The 22,373-nt window shown below is 39.7% G+C and overlaps 1 protein-coding gene across 18 annotated transcripts in view; it reads right to left on the bottom strand.

Annotated features, from left to right (window-relative positions):
- ZNF644 (zinc finger protein 644) overlaps positions 1-22,373 on the bottom strand; it is a 71,306-nt gene that overhangs the window by 30,971 nt on the left and 17,962 nt on the right. For 3 of the 18 annotated variants that reach the window (XM_079313591.1, XM_079313607.1, XM_079313592.1), the window contains exon 1: positions 15,395-15,537. The exons of 4 other annotated variants lie outside the window; for them this stretch is intronic. Coding sequence is in view for 1 of the 14 variants with exons in the window: in XM_079313597.1 (XP_079169723.1) it covers positions 9,515-9,570; positions 15,116-15,175 (116 nt within the window). In the remaining 13 variants the exon portion in view is untranslated. 11 more of the 18 variants (XM_079313602.1, XM_079313593.1, XM_079313600.1 and 8 more) reach the window with 9 other exon arrangements.

The raw sequence follows: 22,373 nt of genomic DNA, 5'->3' as shown, positions 1-22,373 counted from the left end.
ATGCAAACATCATCATGAAGGCAACACAGCTTACAGAACACCAGATCTTAGTCCAAACTCTTGATAGCATTGAGACTGATTAAAGAAACCCACCCATAAAACTTAACCAGCACCCACATCTCCTCTCTAAGGGCATTCTGCTGTCAAATAAGATTTCTCTCATTCCAGGACAATCAAACTCTAACACCTACTATTAATTTCATGGGTTATGACATTTGAAAAAATTGAGTGCCTGACATTCTTTACCAGCAGATTCAAGAAAGGTAGTTCTCAAAAAATTTCCTTAGGGAAAAGCAAAGATTTCAACATCATAAATGTTTCTACTTCAATTTGCCTGTCTTAATTTGCATTACCACAACAGGAAGTGAGAATGAAAGTCACTCTCCCATACCAGGTAATAAAAGAGAGCATGAAAAGAGACACAGAATTGAGTAAGAAATGTAGTTACAGAGCACTCACCTGGTGGCCTCAATATTCACTCGATATTCAGAGTGAGAAGGGGGACCACAGAAGGAATAAGGACTGCTGTAAAATGGTCAGGCTTCTGATTAGTGATAAGCAGCTTCCTGTTCTGACACGGGCACTGAACAGGAAGTGAAAGAAAACTGAAATGGTGGAGATGAAAGAGAACACAAATGCAGCCCCAGTGATACTAAATAAAAAAAGATGGACTGAAAACCTCTATAATGAGGTATCTCCTAAGAGCACATCCCCTCCCTCTCTGAGGAAAAAGTTTAAGGAACACTAGAATGCAAAGGTGTACGATGACTAAGTAAAGTCTGCTGTAATCCTAAAAGAGTTTTGACCCATTTGTTTACTGTGCAACCCTTATTTCATAACAGATCTGCATTATAACTGGCATTTCTACATCAATCTGAGAAAAGTCACCACCACCTTTAGCTACCACCATCTCCTATAATGATTGCAGCTAGGAATGCAGATCATATGGAAGCTTTGTAGGTGGTTTATTCGACAGTTTTTGTTTTGCTGTGTGCTGCTCTTAAACACAAAATCGATTTTGCCCCTAGAGCTGATTATGCCTGTGTGGGAAGACAGAGGAAGAAGCAAAGACTAGAATACCTATATTATACAAACTATTTTTCTGATCTAAAATGTGGTTAAAAAGTCAATTCCACCAGCTTGACATAACATAGCTAAAAGTCCTGCAACTGTAGTCTTCACTTCACAGCTTCGAAAATTTGATTATTTAGTTGAGAGTGGCAGCTATATTTATTAGGATATGACCATCCCAGCATTAAATTCAAAAGCAGGGCGTGGGGTGTGGAATAAATTTCATTCTAATATCTGTTGCAGCCCTGGAAAAAAAAAATCTATAATCTTAACATAATCTAACAATCTTAAATATCAGTGCAGGAAAAAACAGCCAGTAGAAAGCAGAGATCACTAAGGAAAGGCTACTTCTGGTTACAAGAAACCCAGAAGTTCCTGCCAAAATCGTGCATGCAGTATCAGGGATAAAGTAATTTCAGAAGATGACTGAAAAGGCAAAACCTTAGCTGACGAGAGTCCTACATCAGTTGATACAGCTGAAAAGCTCTTTAAATGCAAGCCTATACTGCCATTTTCCAAACAAGTAGCCAGCAATGACCTTGTCTGTACAAAATGTAGTTTCCTGCTTTCTATTTGCAGAAGGAGCTTTGATTGTCTTTGATTTCTATTTAAAAAGTATAATAACAACTTAATCTACATTCAGTACCCACAAATATCTAGAACTAACATCCAGTGTAGATTAAATAACCATTTGAATTTAAACATGAGGTTTTCTAAAACCAAAAACTTAAACCCTTTCAAGAATTTGTAGAACCTCTCAATCAATGCTATTCCAACTGTAGTTTAACAAACTGAATTATATATGCCACAATCCCATTTATCAAAATTAAATTTATTAAGAAAAAATAATAATCACTCTTTTAAAAATAGTTAATGAGGAGCAATACTTAAGAACAGGTGGAGCTTGAATTATCCAGATGCCAAATTAAGCAAAAGCTTAACACTTTATAATGTGAAGAGACAAAACTTAAGTCTTTTTACTGGAGATGCTCCTGACTTCAAAGAATCTGCAATGACTGAACAAAAGCAAGCAAGAGACTGCTAGAGAGAAGACTGCCTCTTGCATTCTGAATCTCCTGCTAGATTTTGAGAGTTATCTGAAAAATAGTTCAAAGAAGTTACAGTTCTTCCTTTGTCTATTCATCACAGTAAAAGCCCCACACACATATTTCCCAAAGCTGTGGTAAGGGTTTCACGTGGAAGTGTTGAAATATCTCATTTTTCTACTCGTAGAAAGTTTAGCTTTTTGACAACTCTCCATATGGGACAGTGAAGCACTTCAAGGAAACATGTGACAGCATAGAAAATGAACACAACTGATCACACCTCAGACTAGGAAGCTGTTTCAGTCCAGACAAGAGCACAAGTATCTGAATGCAACATTAGAATATCAAGAATCCAGCATTAATAGGAGTATCACAGTAGGAAAAAAAGTAGTCAGAGAGTTGCTTGAGTGGGAAGATAGAAGCTCTGTTTATACCATCAATTTCGTCAAAAAGATTTAATTATTATTTTTAAAATGTGCGTATCACAAAAAAAAAAAAAAAAGTTGAGAAGTCATCACAGCAAGAAGTATTTTAGGTAGGCAGGAGTTTGGACTAACAAAATATACTGGCTGAAAAGGTTATTTTTCCTCTCTATCGGTAAACAGATCAGATGCAAATATTCAAAGACAGGCACACAATAAAGATGCAAAGATGTCTACAGAAAGGCAAAGGGAAACAATTTGAGAGCTCTTTACTTTGAGTATACATTATCCAGTAAGCAAATATGTAACAATAAACACACAAATGAAAGCATCATAAAAACATTAAACTGAAGCATCAGTTTGAAGATGGGAGTCCTGCAACATTCAGCATTTCAAGACCTTAAGGGAAAATACTAGCATGTTGTTTTTGAAGTTTACTTATCAATGCAGTTTCTTCCCTCAGCCGAGTGCAACATTCTAAGAATCACTGATATTAAAAAGTTTACAGTCCATCAAAATCCTACTAAATTGGCATTCTTCACAATGAGATCTTCCATAATCAACAAGCTACAGAAAAATAATTCACCTTCATAATTTCTCTGCCTGTTTAAGCTACAAATCAACCCACCACTTGCATAATAAACATCCATACACTTTCAGTCACCCTTCAGCCTATTTTGACCACATGAACTAGTTCTTCATTTGCTGCACTTGCATACCTTAAATATAGTAGCTTTTCTTAAATAGGGAAAGCTTGAAGCACAGAATGACATCATCTCTCCATTCCAAACTACTAAAGGCACTGCACACACCCTTGGATCATCCTTGATGCTGAACACGTGTTTGTTCATTATGCTGTCAGCAAGATCTCATCAATACATTACCTGGACAGGAACTGCCACTACCATTCAAGTTACAAAATCACTCTGTGTCCAGTCTGAAAACATACAGACACACATATATGTATGTATTCCTTCACTATACATCATCATGTAAGCTTTAGACAAAACACCTCAAAACACAGTGGCATACCCTATGACTACAAGCACTGCAAAACAAGTATTTCAGAAAATATTTATACAAAATCTTCCCTACCTTGTAGGAAAATTGATTATGGCTCCTTACAAATTTTTAGTCCAAGTTTGCACCTTCCATTTCTCAGCTGAAAAGTAACTGAAAATAAAAACCAGGAAAGCTTGATCACTGAAGTGCTTTCTAAGGAACTAACACTCAAGTAAAAAAAAATGCATTTTGTGTCTTAAAAAAAAGCAAACTTTTTGAAACATCTGAGGCAGCCTCTTATTTTTCAAAGTTTGTTTTTAAAATACTAAGCTGCACAGTGATGTCACACATTTGTAGTGTTGTCCTCTCCTTTCTTCAGAACGACAAAATTTTAATAAAAACATGAAGCAGGTCAAGTTAAGCATGAAAGTAAAAAAAGTTTGAGCTAAGATTGTGTCCATCAAATTATGGCATCCCCTAAGCAACACCACTGTCTTCACATACGACTCATTTTTCTACAGCTTCAAAGTTTTATCTTATGTGTATTTGGCACACATTACTGCCAACAGTCTATCAGCCCCACCTCTACTGAATGAATCCAGTGCCTTTTCAGTCAAGGAAGTACAACAGAGAACCAAAATCCCAAAAGATGAAGAAAGTACAAAAAAATGGGATCTTCTCTAGGTATAAAACTTAGCACACATATGGGACTTTGATGAAGAGCAGACACAGTTTACTTCAGACCACACTTGTCATCAATCTGCCACCTGTGGAATCCTGACAGAAACAGAAATGCCTCAATTGCTCTTCACACATTCACTGAACTTGACATATTGCATTCCTGATGTACTGCATAAAGTAACTCTGAAATTCCTCAATATAACTGCAACCTATTAATCAAAAAACTGTAAGACGTTTACTACACAATGCATACACTTACATCCTTATGAAATAAAATACAATACAGTACCCCAAGTAGATTCCACTCTATAATGACCCTTATTTATATATCTCGATCATTATTTATAAAGCTTCAAACAGGATTTAGGTTGGGCATATTTAATTCAAACTCAAAATATAAAGAAATGTTTTAACAAAAGCTTTGCTGCATGCAGAAAAAACACCCAGGGTTTAATTTCAGAAAACCAGAATTATGTTACCAGATTCTTTTTCACAAAATATGTTGTATCGTTGTAATGTTTCTTCCCCTGCAAGTTGTTTTATAAGGACATTATGTTTATTACTAAAATTTAAAACCATTAAGCAAATCTTTTAGTGTAGAAAAGATAGTAATGAGGTTTTAAAATATACTTACTAGAAATTAGTTTCTCCACTAAATAGACTGGCATTCCAAAACAAGAATGCCTGATGATATCTATTATATCTAAATGGATTAAAGTATCTGTTCCCTTTAAGGACACTTTTACTTCAAGGCAGTATTTCACACAACATTTTTAAGAGTAGTTAAAGCAGCACATTAATAATCACTCCATGTTCTTACTGTAGCAACAATAATTTCTGGTGGCCATTTTCTTTCCAGCTTTAACACTGTTTCAAAGCCAACAGTCCTTCCTGCAACCTCTGTATAAACCCAAAGGCAGCAAACTGCTGAGCAGTTTTCTCTGGGTACAGATGCCTCCCTGCAGACCACCTTCATTCCAATGTACTTACCTAGTATCAGTATTCTCTAGCGCTGCACTCGACTCAATTCCAGTTTGCACTAATGGAAACGTAACAGCACGGCTGTTCCCTTTTTCAAAAACCCCAAACGAGCAGCCCCGCCATTTAGGAGCCGGAACAGTTTGCTACCACAGGATACTTGAAGGGGAGAGCAGCGCTGCAGTTGATGATTTTCACCTGCAGGCGCTCAGAACACAGCCCAGCGCAGGATGGCCCAGCCGCAGGCAGCGCCTCGGACACCGCTCCGACAGCGGCCACCGCGCCTCGCACATCACAGACAATAGACTTGCTCTCAATACCTCTGAATTTTCTACGTTGTAATGCAAACTAGCATAAACGTTCATTTCCAAGTCTTCCTCTGTGTTTCTAAAGTTTTTAAAATGACAAAACTTGAAATACTTTATTGAATTAAGACTGCAATGCAGATTTAAAAAAAGGTTGAGCCTAAAATCCCCCAGCTCAAAATTAGTGATAAATTACTGTCGTCTTCTTTTCTTAAAAAAACCCCAAAACCTCTCTTTCTTGCTATCATGACAGTTTGAGAGAAAGCAGTAGAGAACAGAAAGTGAATTACATAAACATTTGTAACAGCAACGGCAGGAAATAGTGGACTGGTATTGGCACATAAGTACTCCCTACAAAACAGAATCCTGATCCCAAATTCAGCTCCTCACAAGTTTGTTCCAGATGAAAGGGTAGCTATGCTGGGATCACGAGCTCTAATGCCTGCTGTTGCCTGTCTAGACAGCGTTTCTGACATTTCCTGACCATAGCAGGAAAGGGAATCTCCTGTTCCTAGCCTCAAAGGAAGTGTATTTTCTGTGCCTATGAAAATGTAGAATCTAACAAAAATTTCCTAGAGATTTCATGCAGACTTTTCGTAAGTATTTGCAAACCTTTGCTCATGAGTGCTAAGAAATATCTCATATATAAGGGCTTACACTTAAAATGAAGGTAGGCTTATGGTGAACTCTGAATTGGTGTGGCAGAGGTTTTATTCTGGTATCCCAATGACAGCACCTTCCAGCAGAGGACAGAGTAGGCACTCAAGGGTATCATTCCCTGTAAACAGAACTGCTAACTCTTAACCAGTCTTCTTCCTTATCAGAGGTCTAAGCTGTGACTACAATGAATGGTCCAAGATAAAGAAAATAACCATATAAAACAACCATCAAAAATAAAAATTCCAAACCAATCACCTAAAAATTTAAATTCCAACACAGCCATTTTTCTAGCAAAAGCTTTTTCTGGATAAAATATATACATATTTCATAGAATAGGATTCAGCCACCACTTATCAGACTTGAAGTGAAACTACAAAATGCTTCCTAATTGGGTTGATATACAAGCTATAATCTTTACAATCTATGAATGAGCATTTTGGGGAGCCACATATACTTAACCAGTAACATAAGGACTTCCCTTCATTTTGCAGGAGCCTGCTTTTTGGTGACAGAGAATGGTTTTGGTGAAGAAGGAAACTTATAAAGTGCTGTCAACACTAGCACCTTAATAGTAATTGAAAATGTAGAAATCCATTTCTCGCTGAGCTGCTCCGTGTTCACTTTTGGTTTGGTGACACTGTAAGTTTCCAGCATTTTCCATGGCCCACATAAATAGGTAAAAACTATTTCCTACCTTAGATAAGCTGTAGCAATGCAACAAAATTAAGTCAGCTGTGTACTTGTAACAAGTTATACTAACAGACCTGGCAAGCAAACTGTGGCAAATGCTTCCACATCCCTCTTTGAAATGTAGTTTATGACCACCAGTTACTATCATTACACTGTTTCAGAATACAGACAAAGTTTTTGAACTGATGCAAAGAAACCTGCATGTTTCCCACATACAAAAGGACATAACTCCAAGACAGAAATATTTTCTTCTAGCAAGTAAACAGCTTATGTTATTCACAGTAATAACAAAGGTTCTTAAACCAAAGTCAACACCAAAGATAAAGGAAACTTTGCCACTGTCTTGGACATTCACAGTTAAAATAAATCTCCCCTAAACACCCTGTTCAAAGGCTTCATAAATTCACAATGACTGTGAATGTCCCAAAAGCTTACTGTTCTACATCAGCAGAGGTTTGGAGGGGAAGTGGAAGTGAGGTGGCTTTTTAATGCTTACAGGATTGTCCTGTGGAAAAGTATTGGTAACTTTAACAGTTTTGCATTCCTTCAAATAGATTCCCATTTAACATCATACAGGCTTGGTTTTTATTTCTGAATACTAAAATCTCCTTTAAGGACAGGAAGAAATGCTAATTAATCTACTGTGACAGAAAACATGAAGGAAAAGAACAGCCTCAAGCAGGTAAAAACCAGAGCACTCTTTCCAGCTGAAAATGGCATTCTGGAAAATTACTTCAAAAAATGGAAGAAAAGTTAAGGTAAAACTATCTGTCAGAACAAAAGTGAAATCACAGAGATATTACTTTGGACAAAAGCACCCTAGCTCCCAGTATTAGCATCACTAAGTCGGAGGAAAAATTTGATCAAAGAAGACCATGGAAACCACAACACAGGTGATCACTAATTAATCCACCCTCCTTTACATGTACATCCTTTGAAAATAGTATGCATCAGCATGCTTCAGGAGCTGCTTACTAGATGGACCTAAAGCCAAGTTACTAGAAATATATTAAATAGAACTTTATTTAATATAGCACCCAGTATCCTAAAGATCAAAGTGATCACTTTGCAGGAGTCAAACCAACTACTTTTCTATAAATGGCTCCACAAGAAAAAAAATCCCCAAACAACCAAAACCCAAACCCAAACCCAAACTCATCGTTAATACTCCAAATGACCTGAAGGAAGGTCCTGCTGCAATACTTCTTACTCAAAACTATCAATTCATCTCCCTAATTTCCTAATGGACACAGCTGAACTTCTGAAGAGACTATAGAACCCGGATGCCTTCAGTTTCACTAAATATCAGTACATTATCCTCAATATTGCCTTCATTTAGAACTTTGTATGATGTTCCAAGACATAATATTCCAAGTTTTAATTGTCTGTCTATATACAATGTTGATAAATAACTGTAAAGATCTACAGACAAAGAAAACACAACTGCTTATTTGTTCCTGACGTAACTCCTTCCAAAGTTGTTTTTTAGTGTCTAAAAGACATTTCTAAAAGTGAATTATCTCAGTACCTGTATGATATTTTTAGAAGTACTGCAATGTTTCAGTTATATAGGAACCTGGATGGCTTCTCCCAAGCATCATTTCTATTATTTGTGTTTTCCTTTGTGAAGAAGTATCTTATGCCCTCATTACTGCTGGTAAATTATTGAAAAGCAATAATAGTCTTACCACTGTGGTAGAGAGAGACACCTGGAGAACACTTTTTTTTCTGGACAAGCTGCTTTTCTTCCTCCCCGTATCCCACACATGCCAGGAAAGAAACAACCTCTCTCATCCACCAACTCTTTCAGTTATGTGTACAGCAGTGAGAATCACACTGAACTTCCACAGCAAGTCTCACCACCTCCCAAAGTTTGGGAACAAGAGCTTGGCATTTAGGGGAATATGGCATGGAACACTATTGATGTACCTCCCTTACTCCAAAACACTAAGAAAAGGAAAGGTCTTTAAGAATCCACGCTAAAGCAGCTCACCAACTACACTACTTTTCATCACTTGAGTCACTACTGTCCAACACACTGAAGGCTTTACAAGGACAGGAAAAGACAATCACTATCTTAAACCACTTTCATAAGAAAACAAGTCAAATAAAACAAATGTTCAATACTTTCCTCAAAGCAAAGATCTAGAAAGACCATGGAGATTACCTACTATCTTTGGTTTATGTAACAACACAAGCAACTCTTCCACCTCAGCTTCTGCAGCATTTCAGCTCAACTTGCATTCCAGACATGCAAGTTCTACTCCCTCTCATTCTGTAATTGCTCCAAATCTTTCCAACTTTTTCACTGTGGCTTATCTGGGTTAATTCGCCATCACATGTCTCCCCAATTTATCTTCTTCCTTTTTATCCCAGCAAAAAAAAAAAACTGTCACAACATAATTTTTTGTTAATAACTACTTGATTAGGGAGTTCTAACTGCCATTTTGTTCTCAACTTTCTACAAGATTAGAAATTGTTCTAAAAGTAATTTCAGAGTGCTAATATTCACTACAATTCATACACAGTGCAGTTATTTCATTACATGCCACAGATTCTCAGTTTCAAAGTCTTGCCCAAGAACACAAAAGATGGGGTGATTTCAATATGTCAATAAGTGTGCTAAGAAAAAGGAAGCAAAAGAGAGCAGAGTACTCACTTCAGTGTGGGAGAGAACTGAGAGAAGCCAGCTGCAGAACTGCCACTTTCCACTCCCTGTGACAGAACACACAATCAAGACTTTTCTCACATGAGACACACTCACAGCTATGGTATTAAAACAAAAAACGTTATTTATATTGGAACTTAGCAGGCAGAGCCTGTCCTCTGTTGAAAATATTGTTTCTAATACCAAGCTGACTTAGTAGCAACAACAAAAATACAGCTGTTGGAAAAAAATGCTCTTCCCTGCCCTCCCTACCAATTATCACAGGGGAGAACACAGAATCTAGTGTCTTTGGTGAAGGCTTCTGAGAACACTCATAAGAATACCCAATATTCTTACATGCATAAACAGAATAACCAATCTAAATACAAGCACAATAATAAATGCAATAATCCACAACCACTGTTTTGGTTGTTGGAAGCCTAATTTTAGGGCACAAACTCTATAAATTTCCAAACTCTTCTGATTGAAAAAGATATATCCAGAAAACTAAGTTAATACCAGAGTTCCTGAAACCCTACAGTCACAAAATTGTTTATATACTCACATCTGAAGATTAAGAAAGATATCAGCAACAAACATTCTAAACATTAAGGGCTTTCAAAAGTAAGTATCAAAAATTGTATCACATAGAGCTCCTAGGAGAGCTGAGTAGAAGCAGAAGCAAACAGCAGAAATATACAGAGAACAATCACTGCAGAAAAAAAAAAAACAAATGTGAAGCTAAAATAGAAAAAAACCCTATCAGCCAGAACACTCCAACCAAACCAATGAAAACCCTAAACCATAACCACCACCCACTGACTGCAGGCAGGCAAGTAACAGACTCCAGCCACTTCCTACCAGAAGCAGCCAGTAGCAGCCCCAGAGCTGCCATGCTTGAGGAGCAGACATAAGGATCAGTTTTCCAATAGCAGTCACTTGTCGTTTGCCTTTTCTGGAAAACTCACCCCTGTCCCTACCAAAGAGGCACACTGGGAAAGAAGATGGGATAAAGCACAAGGCAATGCCATCAATGTACCAAAACATTTTTCTGTGAAAAGGCAGGCAGAAGGGACTCATCACTACATTTCAGTGACTATATTTGCTAAGGAATTCCTTGTCTTTCACTCAAACTAAAAATGGATGCTTCAGGTATAAGCCTGTAAATAAAGGTAAATTACACAAGAGATACTTTTCTGTGGAAAGATTTTTACAAATGGGCGCTAACAGTTGATCCAGAAAACAGGGAAGGTACAATGATCTCAGTTCATGACTTCAGCTACAATTGGACCAATCAATAAGGCACCTGTGATTCCTCTCATCCTGTTTCCCAAAATGTGCCCTCCCCCATTCCATTTTGTAAAAATGAACATTATCAAGTAGCCATTTAAGGCAAGCAAAAAATACAATCAATCAAATACTCACAAAGTAGTGTCCCTTTATAAAGAAAAAAAAAATCCAGTTAAGTATGCTAAATATCTAACTTGTAGTGTTCAGCATACTGAAAAGTTACAACATACTAACAATGGGCCTGAAATATTTCTAAACCCAGCCATCTGACCTTTATTCTGATTTGAGCATGAACTTCACAAACTGGATTAATTTTCAAGAAATACTGAATTACTAAATAGCCCCTCATCTTTAAACTAGTTAATTATTTGTAAGACAAAGCACTCAATATCAATCAATAAACTTCAACTAGAGAATTCCATTTCCAGTATCTGTATTTAACAGGAACCATCAGTTCCCATACCAAGAGCATTAGAGTTACTTCTATTGAAGTGAGAGTTCTCTGCAATCCTAGGTTTGCTCAAAAGTATTATATCACTTAACATTCAGTGTAACCAAAACACACATACACACTGTTAAGCCACTGTCTTCCCTCATTTAACCTCATTAGCAATATAAGGGCATGGCTGCAACATTTTGTCAACCTAAAAGCTGCTATGTACAGTTGAACAGTGACAGAAAGACAGCACAACTGGATTTAAAAGAAATTATTTTCTATTAAATTATTTTATTATACATTACATTATGGAATTTTTAAAAAAGCTCGCTCTCCTTCTCTAGCACTTCAGGTAAATCCTATAGATTCTGGGTAGACTTTGTACCAAGATAAAATATTCACTACACAACACTGAATTGCAGACTAGGTAACTAACAGAGTCAATCATGCTTTTTCAAATTTTATACAAAATAACACATATTAGAAGTTTATGCAAACCCATTACATGGCCTTTCTTGATGGAGAACTGTGATTTGAGCATCAAATTGCATCCCACAGGATTACTGCACTGTAGAGGTGCAGGGCATTTGCATCTGGTTTTACGTGGCCATTTCACATCCTTGCCTTCAAAAAACTTTTCTACAATTCTGTGAACAATGTGGGCATACCTTTTTCCATCACTGCTTGTATAAAAGGCTCCTATTAATTCATCTAAGGGACACAATGCATACAGGCATTAACGTTTATGTGAGCTTTCTGTCTGGGTTTTTCAGAGTTTTGGTTTTTTTATTAATTGGGCACAAAAAGGATATTTTTTCATGATACTGTGAACTTATTAAATCCTTTCACTCATTCTGACAGTATCCTTATGTATATCAGCCAGACTGACCAACAATCACAATTTCCACAGGTAACTTAAGCTCTTTATGCAGTACCAATATGAAGTTTCCATCTACATTGGTAAAAAAATGCAGCAAGGAAAAATGTTAATTTACAAAAATCAGCTTATAGATTTGTCTTATAGGCTCAGGAAGACCAATGAATCTATTTCCAGAGAAGACAAACTGGTTTTGGTTTATTTCATCAGGGATTTCTTTAAACTCTGAAGTAGGGTGGACATGACTTTCATCTGAGCAAATCTGGTTTTGGAGGTTAGGTCAAGTTGACTCAGCCCCAAAATCAATTTAAGTGAGTGCAACAGTGTTTAATTTTATTGTTATTTTCCCAATCTCTGGATACATAATACAAAATGCTCTGTAATCCAGAGCACGAAGTAACTGAATGTGGCTTGTAGCAACTAACATGGGAGCAATGTATTTGGTACTAAAAGAATTAAGGGAATAAAACAAGTACCTTAAGGCAGGTCTCCAATAGCCACATCACTTGAACTTTGCTGGAGATAAAAAGTTGCTTGAAAATGAAAAATATGAGGGTGGTGTTACTGACACAGTGAATCAGCAGCTGTTCAAGAACGATTAATTCAAACCAACTTCAGGTGAAGTTGCAGAGCAAGTGACATAACTATTCTGTATTCTCTCCAGATTTAAATTCTCTGCGTTTTTAAAAGCCTGAAAGTGTTTGAAATTAATAACTGTGTGTGAGCAGTGTGTGCTTTATTACTATTGAGAACTTTATTCCTTTTCCAATTCCATTTTCTCCGTAAGTGACTTGAAAAGGCCTGAATTTAACAAGTATACACACTAGTAGGCTGTGGCAATACTTGCCAGCATAAACACAAACTATTGCTCAAGAAATTCCACTGACAACCCCTGACTTCAGTGTCCATATGAGATTCAGTTCTTTTAAAGCCAAAGGCATTGCCACTCTTGTTTAAAATCCTCTTTATTCAGCTGCTGATGCTCCTACCTCAATCAATCCTTTCTGTACTAAATAAGCTCAGAAAGATTCTGCAAGTGGTCAGTGCCTTTTTCTCCTACTAGCCAAGTCACCTATTGAGAGCTCAACTCCCTTTTTGCATTAAGAACATTCATACGTTCCTAGGCATATTCCTCCTAGTGATACTAGTGATATGCATAAATCAGACACTAGACTTGATGAAACTTCAAAGTATGACTAGTACACCCTTGGTTGTTTGGTTGTTTTTTGGGGTTTTAAAACAGCGATATTTACCCAGGACTTTTTCTAATGAAAAAAAAAAAAGTAGACTAAACAAAAGAAAAAAACAGTTATGAAAAGACAAGTGAAGTCTCTCTGGTGACATTATGGGTATTTTCCTCCACAAAATTACTGTTCCTCGGGTTCTTCTATTAAAAATGAAATCTGTTGGAATGAATACTAGATATCAGAAGAAACTATTCTAAGAAGACATTCTGCAAATTATTAATTTCAATTCTCACTGTAATTCTTGTGTAACTCTGCACCATATCCCTCTGCAGTTACATTATACAGGTTTGCAACATCAGCTCTGACTCTTAAGTCAGTGTAACAGGATTGTCACACTGCACTTCTCTTTGATGCACTCTGCTTAAACTCCTCTCCAGTAAGAAAACTGCTGCATTTTCTTGCACCTAAGTGACCCACTAAAAGCTTCACCAGATTTATTCTGCATTGTCTGCATTGAGAAGAAGCTTCTCGTTAAAATTTGCTTTATAATTTGAATCAAAAATTATACTGCAACTTGTATTAAAAACCCTTGCCAATTAATTAATGTGTTTATTCATTACTCGATACAACATTAAATGACTTCTCACTCTAAAATCTGGTGCACATTTGTTCCTCATATGCGTTTGAAAGCAAAGTTCCATGACACAATCTTCATAAATTATGCACTGGAAAGGGGGGCAGGAAACAGAATATCACTGCAAATGAGATTTTGCTTAACGGGCTAGAGCTGTACAGCACTGATGGAAACCTATTTTGATATATCATACTTGTTTTTCATTACCACTTGATTTATCGTTTACAGACCACACTACACGACAGAGATATTGCCAATAGGCTGAAGATTACACACAAGCCATAAGAAAAAAAACTTCCTACATTTCGCACAAGTTGTATTTGTCAGAATGATGCGCATCACTACAAGCCGGTAACGCAAACTTTGTCAGAGAAACCGCCAGATCCTGGAGCTGCTGGGAGCCCGAGCACACGACTCTGATACCTGAACCGGTAACTTTTCCGCTGCTCTGCGCCGAGAGCTCCAGCACCGCTCCGGGGGGCACACCGGCCAGCGCCGCGGCGGGCCGGGGGCTCGCCAGCCCTTTGTACCAGGCGCTACAGAGCCCCTCCGCTTCACACCAAGCAGGAAGGGAACCCAGGCGAGAATGAGAACCGCACGGTCCCGCCGTCCCAGGACGGCAGCGGAACCTTTCCCGGACTGGCCGCCAGCACAGGGGGGCAGCGCGGGCGGGACCCGCAGCAAGGAGACGCGCGGCGGAGCAGAGGCGGCCCTGAGGGACCCGCCGGGGCGGGCGGCGACAGGGCACGGACGCCTGCGGGTCCCCCAGGGTGACCCGGCCACCCTCGAGCGACGGCATCGTCCCGCCCGGCCGCGGGGCATTACCTGGCTCCCGCGGCCGTACCGCCGCCGGCCCGGCCGCAGGCCCCGAGCGGCGGCCCCGGGCTGCCCAGCTCCTCCGCGCCTCGCAATGGCGGCGGCCCCGCTCCCCCTCCCCGCTCCGCGCTCACTGGCTGCGCCGCTTCATGTGACCGAACAAAACCCTCCTCGACACAGCCCTTTGTGTCCCGCCCGGCCGGGGCACCGGGAACGCCGCTCGCCGACTCGGGGAGGTGGCGAGGGGCGCTTAAAGGGACGGAGAGAAGCGACGAGGCGGGCTGGAGAAGGAAGGGCCGGGGAGGGCAGCGCCTGCCGCGGCCGTTCGACCTCCGCCCCGCCGCCGCCGGCCCGGCCCGGCCCAGCCACTTACCGCGGCGGGGGCGGCTGCGGCCGAGCCGCGGTGCCGCACCAGGTCGGAGGCGGCCGCCATGTTCCCGATGCGGCAGGATGGGGCAGAGCCGCCCGCTCCGCCACCCGCCGCTAGGGCGGCCGGCCCGGCCCGGCCCGAACTGGGTGGGCACCGCTCGGCCCCGGCCCGCGCCCCCGGGCCCGCGGGGCCCTGCGCCTCCCGCTCTCCTGCCTCGCTCCGCGGCCGGGCGGGGGCGGCGGGGGCGCGCTACAGAAAAATAAATCGTAACGGGAAACTCACGGGCTCGCCGGACTATGCGTCACGCCGGGGTTACGTCCTGCGCGCGCCGCCGTGACGTCATCGCGCAAGCCTCCCGACCGCCCCGCCGCTCCGCGCGCGGCTACACGCACACGGACACATGCGCGCATGCGCCCCGTGGCGGGCGAAGGGCGCACGCGCACGGCATCCTCTCCCTTCCCCCGCAGGGAGCGCGCGCCCCCTCCCCGCCGCAGCGGGCGCGCGCCTTTCCCGGTGCCGGGCGCGGCCCCGCGGGCGGCGCCCCGAACGCGCCGGGCGCTCCCCACAGCCTGGGAAACTAGGGCAGGTGCGGCGGGATATGCGCCGGGGCGCCCCCGAGCCGGCGAGGAGGCACAGGCGGGCTCAGGCTGCTGCGGACGGTGCCGGGGCGCGAGGAACCGGAGCGCAGCGGGCACGGCCCGGGGGACGGGCAGCCAGGGAGTGACAGAAAGACACGAGCGGTACCATTCTCTCCTCAGATTAATGCTGCTGAAGCAAACTCCGGCTCACAGAGGGAATGCTCCCAGAATCAGGGGAGAGTGCTAAGTGTGTAGAGACTGCTTAGATGAGTTAATTTTTCCCTTCAGACTTGCTGACCCGGGAGATTTCACAGCAGAGTGAGAAGCTGGTAAACACAACGTCAGAGGTGCGAGCGGTGGTCAGAGTGCTCAGGGAGACAACAGATGTCAGGAGAGAGAGAGAGGAAAAACACGGCACATAAAATTCAAAAGGGGATAATAGGTACAGCCAAGCACTGTCAATCATTCCAGCCTCTATTCCCAGAAAAGTACTGAAGCAAATAATCACACATCTTTAAGTACATGATAGCTAATGAAGTGGTAAGTTACAGCCAACATAGATTTGTCAAATAAATCACATCAAGCCAAACTCATCCCAAGCTGTGACAGGATAACAGGCCTTGGATGTGAGTTGTGCTCGGTTGGTTATGGCTTGACTTAAGTAAGGTTTTTGACACCATTCAGAGAAGTCTTAAGTGAGCAAACAAAAGACATAATGAAACGACTGCAGCGGTGCAAAATTACATCAGCAACGTTTCACTGTGACAAATAGAAGGACAGAAAATATCGTTCCCTGGAGGTGGGTATATCCTGAGAGTGATACCAAGTGTAATGAAATGAGGGACAGAATACAGTTTACATGGATTGGATGTGCCAACAATGCCAAACTGGCAGAGCATGGAAGCATGTTAGAGCACAAGAAAAGGATTCAAAACCTTCCTGAAAAAGTATTTGCAGAAATATGATGCAATTGAATAAATACAAGTGCCAGCTTCAACATTTAAGCAGGAAAATAACAATTGCACAATTGCAAGACTGGGAACAGATGAATAAACAGGTTTACAGAAAAGGGGCTGGGGATCAGAGTAGATCACAAGCTGAACATGCATCAACAATGTCACACCATTGTGAAAAAAGCTGCAGTACAGAGAAATGCATAAAGAGAACTGTCATATCTAGGACATAGGAAGAATTCCTCATCTTTAATACTGATGAAGCTTCATCTGTATGTTCAGATTGGCCTCTGCATTTCAAGAAAACTTTCTTTCAAAAACGTCCAGTAGAAGACAGTACAAGGAAGAGGGGGGGAAAAGACACCATTTAAAAAGATGTGACCCTAATTGAAAATAAGAATGTGTGAGATTTTTTTAGTCTAGAGAATAAAAGACTATGGGTAGAAAAATTCATTGTTCAGTGATTCCAGAGCAGACAAGGCTAAATGTAACAGCTTTAAACTGTACTGAGAAATTTCAGTTAGACATTAGGAACAGTTCTGTTATGATAAGGATAAATAAAACTAGCATATATTCTCTACAGGATCCTGGAAATGTTATTAGTATGGTTTTTAATATCAAATTAAGTACCTCTAAGAAAAATACAGAAGCATTTGACTGCTGTGAAGTAAAGGAGTAATAATTGTTTTCAGCATAATTTTCTGTAGCTGCAGTTACTATCCAGATACCCAGATATGTGTTCTGATCCTATTTTTTCTTGCAAAAGTGAATCCCAGAGGCATTTAAACATTTAATGTGCTGTCATCATCTTATGCACAGGTGTAGATATCCCCTTTGGGAGTCTTTGTCATGTTACAATCAGTATAGCTGTGTGGCAACATATGTCACATGCTCAGCTAATTTGCTAATTTATAAACTTTATATATCACTATAAATTCCACATTTTAAAATAATGTGTGTGTTAGTGCTCATATAACCATCGTCTATCACAGCTTTTGCTTTTCTTTGCTTTTTCTCCATGGTACCAGAGGCTAATTTTCCCCAAAATCCATTAAATTCAGGGGTTTCTCTGGAGCTTGCCAGTTAGGACAAGGCAGTGTGAGTGGTTTATGTTGTGGGACTAAGACCCACCAAACTCAACTCATTAGAGATGACTAAAAGGCCATTAAATAGGCCAATTTTCCATCTCCACTGAGTTAGACTGAATTCAAACTGATAGCCCACAGGCAAAAGGCTATGAATTTCATTAACAGTACCCCAAAGCATTCAGTCCCCTAATGAGTGCTAATATTATTCTTCTGAGAATTAAGCTTGTTTTCTGAAAATATACATTTATAAAATTGAGTTCTAATTATTTTGGAGCTTGTAAGGAGTTTTTCCACCGCTCTTAAACACAAAAAACATTATCATCTTGTGCATTCCACAAATTCTAAGATTCTTACATCATATGTGCTCCATGTTAACCAAAATACAAACAATAAAAATGTGAAAAAACAAACATTAATACTACCACTAAGCTTCTTGCTGAGAATCATATATTTTATTGCATGCAATCATTTTAAGGTCATCACACTTACTTAAATATATTCTGTCCCAAAGAAGGTAATATTTAAGGAACAACAATTCTTGCTTCAATTCTGCAATTAGTAACTGAAGGAAATAATAAAATTCCATAAAAATATTAACTTACAGAAAATGTTTTATTATATGTCACATCTATTTGTGAACAAGTAAAATGCTTAGCATAAGAAAACTTGAACTTCAGTTTTAATGCTGCAAAATCCCACTATTTATTAATAGTTAAAGATATCAAGCAATTTTTTAATCTCTCAACTTAATAATTGAACTAAGAGGCCCAATTCCATTAGCACTAGTGGACTCCTAAAAATGCTTATGATTCACATAATCTGTGGATCAAAAGAAAAATCCACATTTGGTGTGAATGAACAGATCACATAAATGCAATATTTCATTAAAATGGCATTGTAGTAAAAGATTATGTCCAGTGGTGTCAGAAGTCTTTTTTCATTTCTAATTCCACTTCTATTGCATTTATAGCATGTGAAAAGTAGTAGATCATCTTATGGGTTGCCTGATGGATTAAGAAGTCTTGAAAAACAGACACAAAATGACACAAAATTGGGATTTCATATCTGCACAAAATAGAAACTTCAGGACCAGTGAAGCATTCTAATGTCAGTAAAAGAAAGTGTATGGCCAGTAAAGAACCACACAATAGGACTCTAGAAAATCAAGCTAGATACTGCACAGCTGGCTTTTTGTTTGCAGAATTCTGGCTGTGTCCTGTATTATTTCTCCACCAATGCAGCCAAGGCCTAATAATGGTTAAAACAGCATCTGAAAATCTCTTGAGAGAATGATGCTGCCTAGTTCCTCCTGGTCTTCAACATGGCTATAAAAAGCTTAAACCAAGGCAGGTTCTTTCAAGTTAGCAGCAAAGTATGATTAACTGGAACCAATTTAGAAACTGTTTCTTCATATAAACGTTTTTGTAGCTGAAGCTGCAGAGGGAGAGCTGGAACAGGTTTAAGCTGAAACATTTTGAATGAAAGAAGACTGCAAATGCCTCCTTGTAACACATAGCAAAATCCCAAATGCCTGGAGGGAAAAACTTTTTAATGATAATTTCTTACATTTATATAGCACCTTTAATTCCCTAGGACCCCAAGCACTTCATTAACTGGATAGAAAAAGCTTCACCATGGAAATACAGCCACTATATGCATCACTCCTTGAAAATTTCATATTCAGCTGACACATATTCTGGTTATCCTGTGTACAGTAAACAAAACAACAACAGATAAAATATTAAGGTATCTAATTTTGAATTGTAGAACAATTAAGGCTGTCATGTAATGGATACATAACATTTAGCCCACTCATTTTCCTTCTCCATTTACTATTTCAATCTCATCTTTATACCACAGCCCTTGGTAGAAAATTTTGTCTTCCATAACAGTTTCAAAATTGAAATTATTCTTGATGTCTGAATGTCAGACAAAAATGGTCTCTATAGGAAAAAGTAGCATCTTTTATTAAATACACTACTGCAATCTGATAGAGTTTTTTGAGTACCTAAGATATAATGATGGGATTTTTTTAAGGGGAGATGGTTGTACTAATAAAATCCCTTAACTTTATGTATAAAGCCTGTCTTGTCTTTGCCTTTAGACCCTTGTAACAACAAAAACAAGCACACAGAAACATGATATGAAAGATATCTGTGTTTTATTGCTCAACCTGCCATAGAGTTTTTCTTTACACTCTACAGCAATATTTCTGGTTTCTTGGCCTTATTTGCAATGACATAATGGTGATTTCAGTAATACCCACAAATTTAGAAACTCAGTGTACTGGTTGTTTCAACAAACAGTAATCAACATTATTTCTATTGAAATATTAGAAGAACTAATAAAATAATTATTTGGAGCAGTTTGTTTTATATCAACATTGTAAAACCCAAATGGGGGAAAGTGACTTTTCCTAATCTTGTTTTTGCTGCTTGAGCTAGTTGATTCCTGTTTTGCTGGCTTGCTAGTGTCACAGACTCTTTTGAGATACAGTTGTCAATGTTAATTACAGAGGATTGTCTTGTCTATTTTTCAGACAGAACAAAAAATGCATTTATAAATTTAGTCTCTGCCATAAATCAAGATATTCTAGTCATCTTGTCAATATGAATTAAACTTTCAGAATTACTAGTAAAATCGTAAGAGAGCACTAAGAGCATATAGGTAAAATTAAAACCATTAACCATTAAATCTATGTCTCTCTTAACAGTGATTCCAAAATATGGTTAGTCCTGAAATAAAATATTTTGCAACAGAAGAGTGTTTAGACAGCATGCCTAGGGCCACATTACTGCTTGGCTCTGTAGATTGCCTTCAGAATTTTTCTACTGTTGTAAGTGTTTGAAATCTTGAAGCTAGGAGAAGATTGCTCAGATTACATAATAAAGACAACTGCCACTCAGTTTTGTCACTGCTCAGCTTCTGTCCATAGGCAATGGTACAAAAATTTCTGTGTCTGTTGCTTAGACCTGCTCCCCTTGGCTAGGCCTGTGCCTGCAATTCCAAAACAGCTTTTGCCAGGACAGCAGCTCGTTCCCAGCTTCCCACAGTCATCTCCTGTTCTCCTCACCATGGAGTGTTCCTGTCATCTGCCACTGATCAGAGGGGAGCAGCTGCTGGGGCTGCCCTGCCTGCCTGGCACACCAGGCTCCATTCTCAGCTGTTCCACAGGTACCACCACAGTACAAATCCTGGATTAACTATCAACAGTCATTAATTAACCTTGGTTTTCATGCTTATTTTATTTCATCAGGTGTTATCCTAATTCAGCCTCCATTAAAAAGACAATAGCTAAGCCTACATCTGTGTTCCTTTCAAGAGGACCTGCCATCATTCTTCTCACATCTGAGTTTCTAAGCTCAAATCTCACAGAATTCAAAGATCACAAGAAAACCGATTAGTGTAGGAAAATACCACCATATATTATAACACTGACCTTCTTAAAAACAATGCATTGCCTTGGATAGTTGCCATTTGCATCACACACAGGAAACATTAATATATGAAAATATGCTATGAGCAACAAAACCACAACAAGTATCTTCCTGAATATGTTGATTAATTATAATGTCATGCCAGACTTTTGCCACGACTGAGCTAGACTGGCAGAGTGTTAGTGACGAGAGGGAAACTGCACAGGCCTGAGATTGTCATGTTCTGTCTCCTTCAAGGTGTGTCACCCCACTTCCTACATCCACCTCTGTGACCAGCACCAGGGTCACACCCATGGCTGCAGCACGTACTACAGTAACAGCAATGTGGAGAATTCCTGACAAGAATGCTTCCAAGCACACTCCACCTCTAAAGCTGTGACTTCTCTATGAGGGAGCGACACAGGTGGCACAACATGGCAAAGTCCCCTCCCTCAGATAACACCATTTCAACACCCTCCTCAAAAGGAAGAGGCTTTGCCAGCCAACCCCCACAACTTCTGTACTTCAAAGCCATCTGGCCAGATGGAAGCCAGCACAAAGATCCAAGTGAAGACATCTTCACCAAAACCCTTTGCCTTTAGAAGCAAGTTCCATATGTTTTAGCAGCACTTGAAAAATGAACACTGTCTCTCAGTCAGGAAAATCATTGCCAGGCAGGACTTCAAACCACCTTCTTTTCTCTGCAATTTCCTACTCCTCTGACTGGTAGGCAATTGCTACATCAGCAATTCTGATTTCTCTCACCCTTGGGTGGGCATACACATTCTGGTCTTTATGCTTGACACAATTACAAAAATCTTTATTATTGTTTGCAAAGTGCCGGAGGTTTGTGTATAGGAAGACACAGCAATCATTTTTAAAGAAGAAGAAAGCAAAAAAGCCATGTTACTACTATTAATGTGGAAATACTGAGGATCTTATTTTGTGTTTAGATAACAGCAGCAGAAAGTCTGTTTGATATGCCATACCTTCTGTTTGTTTCTTAATTGTAAAAAGTTTGGTTTTGATCAAGACAATTAATTATGAATATATCTGAGTTTTCTATCATCAGAGATAAAGCTTAAAAAAAACAACTACAAAAGCTTTTTTAGACTATATTGTAGTGTATGGATAAGTAGATATCTCCAGGGCATAAAAACAGGCATCTTTGTAATTGAATCCTGAAAATGGGGGAGGGGGAACTACATAAAACTCTGATAGTTCTG

Source organism: Erithacus rubecula (assembly GCF_903797595.1).
Source record: "Erithacus rubecula genome assembly, chromosome: 10".
Classification (NCBI taxonomy): domain Eukaryota; kingdom Metazoa; phylum Chordata; class Aves; order Passeriformes; family Muscicapidae; genus Erithacus; species Erithacus rubecula.
This window is presented reverse-complemented; position numbering and strand designations above follow the sequence as displayed.